The following is an 11,151-nucleotide window of genomic DNA, read 5'->3' on the forward strand; positions in this document are numbered from 1 at the left end:
GGCAGTGGTGAAAGTTTTTGCAGCTGCTAATTTCCTGGATTCTCATTTCCAGCATTCATCTCCCCCTCTTGCTGGATCAATAGATTGCAGGTAGGGACACTCAAGTAATTCAAGCCAGAGACCTTGAACTTTGCTTCCACCTCCAGGCCCTACAAACCACTCTGCCAGTGTTATTAGTGCCCATTGGTCATCTGGCGTGAGTCAGATCTTTCTGATCCTCACTTCTAAGGAATTCCATTGTGAGAGCATCATAGCACCAACTCCCTATTAGCACACACCACACAAACATCCACACATAAGGAAAATTCATTCGTGGAGAGTCAGAGCCATCCTCCTCCAGCTCTCTTCCTGGCTTCGTGGAGGGTAGACTGAAGAGCGCTTTGAGAGAATCCTCACCTTGAAGCCCAGCTCCTCTTGATTTTCTTCTGGTTGAGGACTGTACCTTCCACCCCCTAGCTAAAAGAGAGTCAACGAATCTGCATTTGGGGCATAGGTTTGCACTGCCACATAAGGCTTAGAACGCATTTTCCCAGCAGAGCTTCCTTTTGAAATAGTCCAGGGATAATTTTTTTGCCTAGGAAAAAAATGTTGCAGATTCCGCAGTCAAATGACTCCTTAGTCTGGATTTCCTTACAAATGCCATTGACACTATAAGCAATGTAAAACTGATCCCATAGCTCTCTGTAATGCCATAAAACAGAGCCTGGATACGATAGTTGTCACTTCTACTTGTTGGAAACAGGACTCCTGTTGGCAAGTTGCTACAGCTTAAGATTTAACTGGAGAAACGAACTCTTAAACCGATTTTAAGCGTATAGTCGTGTCCTACAGCCTGAGGTGGAAATTCTGTGAGTGGACAGCCTAAACAATCCAGAATTACTTAGCACAACCCCAGTGTAGCTTAAACTCATAATCACCTCTGGTCCCCATCTTCTGGGCTCTCTTTCTGATTCATCCAGAAAATGAGAACTTTATATTTTAGGAGAAGCATCAGGGCAATGGTGAAGTATCTGGCCACAAGACCATATGATTGAAAGATCTCATTAAGGTTTTAGATGTATTATATTGAAAGGCCACACTGTTGTTTAGCCTGCAATCATTTGTCTCTGTACCTTATTTCAGATCAGTTTGCGTTAGAGTAAATATGCTTACAGTTGTAGGAAAAACATAAATGAAAGCATACTTTGTGTATGTATTTTATATTCTTGCTTACCCTTCAACACACACACACACACACCACATACTTACACGAACTCCCCCAAAACCAGGGCTAATATTTTTTCCTTCTTACTTCTCTTTATCATACGTTGGCATTCAGTAACTGCTGTCTGTTTGAGCCCCTGCTTAAAATAGAGTCCTTTGGACTTTCCTCACAGAAACACATCTTCGAAGTGCTCATCATAAAAGCAGTCACTCACTGCTTCACTACTATGAGCAGACATTAGCGAATGAGGGAATTTGCCATTTTTTTTATTATGTGTTTTTCCTTGAATCAGTAATGCTGAAATCTGAAATAACGGAGTAAAGTGTACACAGACCTCTGAGTTCTCAGAAGGAAACCCTCTCCAGCGCCTGCTTCTTAAAATGTGAAAATGAGGGGCACCTGTGTGGCTCAGTCGGTCAAGCGTCTGCCTCTTGATTTCGGTTCAGGTCACTATCCCACATCATAGTGTGTAAATTCAAGCCCCACATTGGGCTCTGCGCTGACAGTACAGAGCCTCTTTGGTATTCCTTTCTTGCTCGCTGTCTCTGCCCTCCTCCCCTGCTCATTCTCTCTCTCTCTCTCTCTCTCTCTCTCTCTCTCTCTCTCTCAAAATAAATAAATTTAGAAAAAAAATTTTTTTTAAATGTGCAAGTGAAAGGGTGGCAGGTCTGGTAATGAGCGAGGTGAGTGGTGAGGACCAACAGGCTCACTCTCCCATGCTGGAGGGCCTCTGCGATCACGTCTCGCCTTGAACCTGCTGTCTCAGTCAGAAGGCCCTTTCCTTTGCTGGACATTAAGAGTAAGATTCAAAATGAGATTTGTCTGTAGAAACGGTAGGAAAAATGTTGGTGCAGAACCCAACTCTGGACTCCCCTTGCGTGAGCATCTGTCGGGAGACCCCTCCGTACACACGTGGATCCTTTTGCAAGATGAACAGGGGGCCTGCCTGCCAGCAACCCTTTCTTCCTCTTGGGTAGCACCTTGTTACCTGTACTGAGAGACAACATTAATTGGCAAGGGAGGCCCGTGACCACTAAACTTGGTTTTGAAAAATACCAAGAAAGTGACACATCTTTCTCGGGACTTTCAAGCCGTGTGCATTTCCTTTCTCTTACAGTGGCCATCCCTGCCATTGGGGCCCAGTATTCCGTATTTCAGGCCGCCCCAGCCCCTAAAATAATTGAAGATGGCAAAATCCACACAATGGAGCACATGATCAGCCCCATTGCGGTGCAGCCAGACCCAGCCAGCGCCGCAGCTGCTGCCGCCGCCGCCGCCGTCATTCCTGCTGTGTCAACGCCGCCACCTTTCCAGGTAGAGCCCTTGCTGTGATCATTGTCATTTGTGTGTGAGGCCTCTGTTAATCACAGATTCACTGACGATTCAGCAGGAGAGTTTGCTGTGTGCTGAGCTCTCCGATGAAGTATGGGATTGGGTGAAGAAAAAATGTTTACTGTAAATCATGACAGGACGGAAAAGTTTGAAAGAATAATTATACTACCCTAATATTATCACTGTATTAAAGATGGGAGGCAGGGTGCAGAAATGACACGTGTAATTCTTCACGGTGTCATAATATTGTGCATATAATATTACGCATTCAATATTGTGCATTCAATATTACGATGCTGGATAATTTTTAATTCATGTTCTTACTGTTAAGGGGCTGACTTGCAAAGTCCAGGGAGATCGCTCACATTTTCACTTGTCAAATTGCAGTTCAGTGATGATTTTTTAAGTTCTCTCTCCCTGCCCTTCCCCCCGTAGTCCCCCTTCTGCTGGGTATGAATATTTACACCTATGTATCCACACACAGGTGTGTAAGTGTGTGTGCATGGAGAGAGAAATATCTGTGGAGGGGCACCTGGGTGGCTCAGTCGGTTAAGTGTCCGACTCTTGATTTTAGCTCAGGTCATGATCTGGTTCATGGGTTCAAGCCCTGCATTGGGTTCCTCGATGGCAGCGTGGAGCCTGCTTGGGATATTCTCTCTGTCTCTGTCTCTCTGTCTCAAAATAAATAAATAAGCTTAAAAAAATATATATCTGTAGAAATGTAGATATATAATAATTTTACAGGGGCACCTGGGTGGCTCAGTCAGTTAAGCGTCTGACTTCGGCTCAGGTCACAATCTCGCAGTTCATGAGTTCAAGCCCCAATTCGGGCTCTGTACTGACAGCTCAGAGCCTGGAGCCTGCTTTGGATTCTGTCTCCCTCTGTCTCTGCCCCTCCCACTCATTCTCTGTCTCTCTCAAAAATAAATTAAAATATTTTTAAAAATAATAATAAAAAAACAAAACTTTGCAAAATCCACCCTTAATCCTCTTCTCCAACCTGATCCAGCTCTCCCCATTCCTCCTCCCTGTCCTGTCTTCCTATTTCAGCCTCCTTCCCCACCTTTGCTCGTAGCTTCTCTTCTCTGTGGTCTTTTCAGCCCCGAGTCTTCTGTAGAATCTTTCCCAACCACCTAGGCTTGGAAATCATCTCTCCTGTGTGTCTCATTACCCACATTGTTACTTGGCATATGACTGCCAGTATGTTCTGTCTCCCCAACTGATGAAGCTCCTCTAGACCACGAGCTACATCTTACATTTCTTTTTGTCTTCAGTGCATAGCACTTAGAGAATACCTATAGGTGATAATGTCATTCATCCAAAACAATAACAACAAAAACATCATGTTAAAGCTACTTTTTGTGAGGCAGTGAATCTCAAATACCTTATCATTCCACAAGCACATATACTCAGACCTAGGGTCTCTTACCTAACTGGATAAGCATTATCCAGGGAGTATGTTTAAAAAGCAGATTCTTAGGAGCACCTGGGTCACTCAGTCGGTTAAGCATCCGACTCTTGGTTTTGGCTCAAGTCGTGATCTCATAGTTCAAGGGAGTAAGCCCTGCATCAGGCTCAGTGCTGTGAGTGCAAGATTCTCTGCTTGGGATTCTCTCTCTCCCTCTTTCCCTGCTCCTCCCTTGCTCGGGAGTGTGTGCAAACTCTCTCTTGTGCTCCAAATAAATAAATAAACTTAAAAACAAAAAACAGATTTCTTAGACTCAAACCCCGGAAGAGACCCAATGAGCAGAACTGGGCTGGAGTTCTAGAATCCGTGTTTTGTATAGGCTTCTCAGCAATGCTGAAATAGAGCCATGCTTGTGAGCCACTGCACTATGGTGCTATATATTTGCTTTTGCCCTCTCTGTGCACCATTCTGGGCTGTGTTATTCAGAAAGGGTCACTCCAGCTGAAATTTATTCATTTACCAATGTATCATCAAGTAGTCGTCTAGTCTGGACTAACTAAAGCCAAGAAAAGGAATAGGTTGTAAATGACTCATACTGTAAGATGGCAGCTAAATGTAGCTACTTTTTGTGAACTCACTATAAATATCTAGAGTAACCTACAAACGACACTTAGTGGAATTCTGGTCATTTCTAATTTCTCGTCACTAAGAAACTCGTGAACTTTTGTCCGTGGTGCATAGTGTCCCAAATTCCCAGTTCTTGGACTCACGCTCTAGATCACAGGCTGTTTCTGTGTTTTATCGGTCTGCACTGAATGTCGCCATCAGGGTCTTTGTTCAAAGTCTTTGCTTATGACTTGGTTCAGTGTACAGTTGTTATCCGTTGATCCCAGGGCAGATTTTTTTCCTTCCTTCAACATATCGTGCAAATTGCTTGTAGCTACTTACTTGTGAACCGCAGGAATAACTTCTTTGAGTGTGTGTGCTTCTTGGTGCTCACTCACTGATCTACGTATTCGGGGACCTCCCTCTGAGTTCATTGACCTGGGTTCTCAAAATGTTCAGCTCTCTGCCTCGCCCGTATTCTCTGCCAAGTTGCAGCAGAGGAAGGAGCGTTTTAAGCACTACTGATTGGTGAATAGAACACCTTTCTGAGTGGAGCCACACTAGAAATCAGTTCCCAGCATTACTTCCAGAACCTTCCCGTGGAACACTTTCATTCATACTCCTCTGTCTTGCACGTGCTTAGGGATGTTCCTGTTTAGCCATTTTATATCCTAAATTTCATATAGCCTTTATAAGTAATTTTTTTTCAACTTTTTTTTTTTTTTTTGGGGGGGACAGAGAGAGAGCATGAACAGGGGAGGGGCAGAGAGAGAGGGAGACACAGAATCGGAAACAGGCTCCAGGCTCTGAGCCATCAGCCCAGAGCCTGACGCGGGGCTCAAACTCACGGACCGCGAGATTGTGACCTGGCTGAAGTCGGACGCTTAACCGACTGCGCCACCCAGGCGCCCCATAGCTTTTATAAGTAATTTAAAAAAATGTTTGCTGGCATAGACAGTCACTTTTTCAAATTTATTTCTCAAAGTGTCCCCAGTCTTCAGAAATCTTTGGGATAAGTAGAATAAGGATAACCGTTCCTCTTGATGGGGCCTTTTCCTCTCTTTCCCCATCCCCAACATCCGCTGCTCACCCCAGCCACACCCAGGTGTTGGGGACTGGATGGTAGTACATGAAAATGTATCTCTCGGATTTCTCCCTCCCTACAGTTGTGTCCCTTTGTCACTAAATAAACGTCCATATGTTTGTAAAAACTTGCTTGTGTCTTGCTGCAAACCACAGGCTTCCCAATTCTGAAGTTTTCTGTCTGTGGTTATGAAGCAATGCCAGTGAGGTAGTCATTGTTAACATGTTGTAAGAGACCAGATAATACGGGGCTAAAAGTGCTGGCTCCAGAGTCCTACATTCCATTGCTTAAAAGCTGTGTCTGTCACCTTGTGCAAGTCATTTAACACATCCTCTCTGTATAGTCACAGTACCAGCTTCATTGGTGATTGTGATGATTCCATAACATCATATAAATAAGGTACTTAGAATAGTGCCTAGCATACCGTAGTCTCTCAGTTATTATTATCATTGGTATAATTATCATTTTGGTTACAGTTGACAAAATGGCTCTCAGATGGTGAATTTCCTTTGAACATAATTTTGCGACTCTCATTTGGAGATTTTGTAAAGGAAAGATAACTAATTCCCTTATGGAAATCCAGGAAGAGAGAATTTTTAAAATAGAATCTTCCATTTCATCTCTCCTGAATTGTTTATTTTGAAGATGCACTAAAACATACAGGCCATAGCAGCATTGACTCCAGGGCGTTCTCAGGAACATAAGGGGCACTAGATATTTCATTAAATGTGTGTTTTATTTGACCACAAATCCCCTTTTCCATAAAGCATCTCGCAGAACTAGCTTGATAGCAAACCCTTTGGGAACTACTGAACCACAGTCTTCACTCTCTACCCCTGTCTGTTGTGAAAATAGTGTGTTACACTTCCAAGTAGAGAGGAGCAGGTAGCAGGGGCTTTTACAGAGCTAGTGGTGGCATCGGCAGTGAGGCGGCTTTAGTTAGCTTGCCTTTCCCCACTTCTTCCTGTGGAAACTCCTCCTTATCATTCAGAACCCAGCTCAAGTGTCTCTACTTCTGGGATGCTTTCTCCAACTTCCCAAGTTCCTCAGTTCCTTTTCTACAATTCTTCCACAATTGCTTGGATACAGTTGGCCCTTCAACAACACAAAGGTTGGGTCTGCCAACCCCCCACACAGTTGCAAATCCATAATTGGCTCTTGATTCCGCAAAATCACTACTACTGGCAGGCTACTGCTTGACCAGAAGGCTTACTGATAACATAAACATATGAGTCAGTAAAACACATATTGTGTATGTTACATGTATTATGTTCTGTATTCTCACAATAAAGTAAGCTAAAGAAAAGAAAATATTATTAAGAAAATCATAGGGACGAGAAAATGCATTTACAGTACTGTGCTGAATATATTGGAAAAAATCCACATGTAAGTGGACCCACTCAGTTCAAACCCATGTCGTTCAAGGGTCAACTGTATATATAGTGGTGTCATATCTTAGGTTGAAACCATCAGTAGCATTTGCTGAAAATTGTAGAGGGTTGCAGGTTTTTTTGTTTTTTTGTTTTTTGTTTTTTTAGGTCACAGCTTAAAAAGCTGCCCCTTTGGAGATCTATATACTTGGTTCCATAACATTGTCACAGTCTGTTTTCCTCTCTGTTTTTGAAGCATCTTGTTCCTTCAGTTAAATTAGAGTTGAAGCAGCTGGTATATACTTTAGGGAAAATATTTTTAATTACAATGAGATCATCTGAGCAAAGGGTAGATTACTCAACTCCCTTTGCTAGCCTGCTCATGCTGATTGAGAGGGATGGCAGGTAGAAGATTCCAGACTATTTAACTTGTAGCTCTACAGTTCTGTCACTTTGACCAGTCGAATTTGGATGCGCCTGGAGGATGAATTTCCAGCTTACCTTATGGCTCTTTCCACCTTCCCTTACAGCAGTTATGTGCTTTACCCCTCTGCCCCCCTCCCCCAACTCCACCCTGAGAATGAAAACCTTCGCTTTTACCTCCTCCTACCCCCGACCCCCGGGAACTGAAAGAACGAACGGAGCCTTGGAAGGAATGGGTGACTAAATGGAACAGGCACCTACGTGCAGTCAGTGAGGATCCTTTCTGTCTCTCCTCCTCAGGGCCGCCCGATAACTCCAGTGTATACAGTGGCTCCAAACGTTCAGAGAATTCCCACTGCTGGGATCTACGGGGCCAGTTACGTTCCGTTTGCTGCTCCAGCCACGGCCACGATCGCCACACTACAGAAGAACGCGGCTGCCGCTGCCGCCGTCTATGGAGGATATGCGGGCTACATACCTCAGGCCTTCCCCGCCGCTGCTATCCAGGTGCCCATCCACGACGTCTACCAGACATACTGACACTGGTGAGGAGAGTGGAGACAGACCACGAACTACCCCTGAAGGAACACTTTACTATTTATGAAGAAAGAACGTGCAGGATTAGCACACCTATGAAAGTGAAGAATGTTATCCAATGTCATACTGAAATATTTTATATTCATGATGAAGTTTTCACTAGTTTTTTTTTTAAGACTATTTGCAATTTAGCAGCCTGTGTTCATACATTTCTAAGAGACTTGCAATGGTTCGTGCCTTAATACCATCTCTGAAAAATTTGTACGCTGTAGTACATTTGTATAGAGGTTTTTGTTTTTTGTATTTTTAAGGATATATTTTCAGTATGAAGGTTATTTTCTTAACTTCTGCACTCCAGAGATTTCTATTTTGTAGTACCTTCAATAATATATCAACTATATATTGAAAAGCACACTTGAGCAGCTAGGGAACTATTTTGAAAAATATATTCAATATTTAAAGATACAAACAATAGTGCTTTAAAATACTACATAAAATGTTATTTTAAAAGTTATACTGGAAAGTGCAATTTTAAAGTGAGTAAAATCTCTATTTTAGCTGGCATTAAGGGTTGACGGTGTTAACATCTGTTCTCTATGACAGTTCTTTTTTTTTTTTTTTTTTTTTAAAGGAATTAAACACTCGATTTCTCCTTAAGCCCATGTTGAAAAGACTTGTCACATATCTGAGTCCGAACACTGGAAAGCTCTCACCTGCCACCATCACCCTGGACCCTGTTCGTTCTCCATTGGTCTTTCCCTCCCCACACCCCTACTCCTCCTCCTTTCCCCAGCCCCACCTGTGAGTCTGGCAAGTCTAGGGCAAAATGAATTACTCTGATAGAGAGAACATTGATGGCTTTTATACTTCTTCCTGGGTTTTTGTCAGGGGTGGGGGGTGTCTTGTTGTGGGTTTTTTTGTTCTGTTTCGGTTGGGAAGGTATTTTCAATAGCAGAGTATGCATAAGCACAAGGTTTTCATAGTTTCCATAAGACATCTTGGCATAGCTATTTAATTGTCTTCTATAAAACCTTAATTCTTTTTCTAATGCTTTTATTTTATTCATTTTTTGAAGTATGAGTTTGTAGAGACAGTGAATGTCATTGTAGACAAGGCCCCCAAAGACTCTAGTCACAGAAAGTTAATGCTTCTAGTTGCTTTTATCATGTTTCAGTGCGAAACGTCTTGGGCGGCAAGGGTGTTGGAAATATGTTTATTGAGCAGGGCTTTCCTCCGTAGCTGCGCACATGGCAGGTGTACTGAATGGGGACCTACACACCCAGCAGGAGGAGGAGAGACCTGGAGGAGTTAAAAGATAGTTTGTAAATAATCTCCTAATGCTGGCTTTTAGTTGTTTCATGTTGCAGAAGTTCATGGTGTATAGTTTAATGCAAAATGAAACCATTTTATTTCAATGTTATTAAAAATTGTTGTTTTATTAGGAAGTAAATGTATTGTTGCAGTGTTGTGCCTGTTTCAAGGCTTGTGTTTATCAGAGTGAATGTAAAATACAGTAAAATGTTAAGATTGTCATCTGCTTTAGGAAATACATCAACTTGGAACTTTTTTTAAAGGCTCCATCAAGGAATTGAGGTGTGCAATAGGTAGCAAGTACACAGTTGTGTTTTTATGTCACATTAGAGATCTGTAAAATCTTTCCACTCAATTTTTGCTGATGGCTGAATTCGTATTTATGGATTAATAATAAGATCATGCCTTTAGCAACTATTGCAGTTTTGTTTTCAGTTTTAAATTAAGACATTCCCAAATGCCTCTTTCCCCCCTCATTTTAGGGTGGGATGAATTTTTTATATATAAGCAATATTTATTTAACTATTCTGTAAAATTATTGAGTGCCTGCAAAGGCCTTTAAACATTTCTAACATTTATTTCCCACCATTCTTGAATGACATAAATAATTGTGCAATGTTCCTGATGATGTACCCAGCAAGCTGCATCCAAACTCAAATCTGTTGGAATGAGTAATCCAACAAAATGCAATTTGGATCAGATCCTCATCCCTTGACTTTGTGTGAAAGAAGTACTGTCCTTCCAATGAAGAACTGTCACAGAGGTTCACTGGATGAGACTCTGACCCAGCGGTCTTACTGTATTTTACATATGCCTGTAAATTATTTGGAAAAAAAAAAAAAGTAATAAGAAAAGAAAAAAAATTGATATCTTAACATTGCAACTACCAAACTACCTTAAAAACAAATGTTGGTGAGCCTCCTATCTGGTCTGTCTGTTTCTGTTTCAAAACCATTTCAGATACACTACTGAGGTAAGTTTATAACTTGAAATGTGAACTTTTTTTTTTTTTTTTTTAGGGTTAAGAACAAACTATATAAATGTTTAAAAAAAAAAAGCTTTAGTGTTCTCTGTTTCAAACATGCTAGCAATTTAGGTGTTATCTTTAGTTGCTTTGTATTTGAAAAGCTTTTAAATTTATTTAGATCTTGCTCCATATACAATACATTCTTAGGATGTATGTAGTAAATAAAGCTTTCTTTAAAGCAATTTCCAGGCCTTATTTTAAATTGTGTTTTCTTGGGGCGCCTGGGTGGCGCAGTCAGTTAAGCGGCCGACTTCAGCCAGGTCACGATCTCGCGGTCCGTGAGTTTGAGCCCCGCGTCGGGCTCTGGGCTGATGGCTCGGAGCCTGGAGCCTGTTTCCGATTCTGTGTCTCCCTCTCTCTCTGCCCCTCCCCCGTTCAAGCTCTGTCTCTCTCTGTCCCAAAAAAAAAAAATAAACGTTTAAAAAAAAAATTTATTAAAAAAAAATAATAATAAATAAATAAATTGTGTTTTCTTTATACTGATTTTTTCCTAACAAAATCAGAAAGAGCTTTACAGTGTAGAAGGAAGCAATTGGTTTAGTATTTTGAGCTGGAGGCAAGTTACTGTCCTGTCTTTGCCTTGGAATTACCATCAAAGATGGGTTACTTAGTAAAAATGGTGAATTATCAATATTTTCAAACTTGGGCTTAGGTGATTGAAGGTTAAGCACCCAAATTCTGCTCAACATCTAGACTGGAATAGGATTTGGCAACGCCTGTCACTGCTGTCAGTACTGAAGTTTATGATCCCAAGAGCTTTACACTCAGACCTCTAAATGGAGGCAACGTTGGGTTTGTCCGGTGGTCTTGTGAAAGCGCTGGATGACCTGAATGTCCGTCACTGCACTG

At 41.8% G+C, this 11,151-nt stretch overlaps 1 protein-coding gene across 4 annotated transcripts in view; it reads left to right on the forward strand.

Moving 5' to 3' along the window:
* The window catches only part of RBM47 (RNA binding motif protein 47), a 163,823-nt gene extending 153,339 nt beyond the window's left edge, over window positions 1-10,484 (forward strand). For all 4 annotated transcript variants that reach the window (XM_040485124.1, XM_040485132.1, XM_040485139.1 and 1 more), the window contains 2 exons: window positions 2,322-2,518; window positions 7,728-10,484. In XM_040485124.1, the coding sequence (XP_040341058.1) occupies window positions 2,322-2,518; window positions 7,728-7,967 (437 nt within the window). In that variant the 3' untranslated portion in view covers window positions 7,968-10,484. The remainder of the gene's footprint in view (window positions 1-2,321; window positions 2,519-7,727) is intronic.
* The last annotated feature ends 667 nt before the right edge of the window (window positions 10,485-11,151 follow it).

Source organism: Herpailurus yagouaroundi, unplaced genomic scaffold (genome assembly GCF_014898765.1).
Source record: "Herpailurus yagouaroundi ecotype Mexico unplaced genomic scaffold, PumYag 28, whole genome shotgun sequence".
Taxonomy (NCBI): Eukaryota; Metazoa; Chordata; class Mammalia; order Carnivora; family Felidae; genus Herpailurus; species Herpailurus yagouaroundi.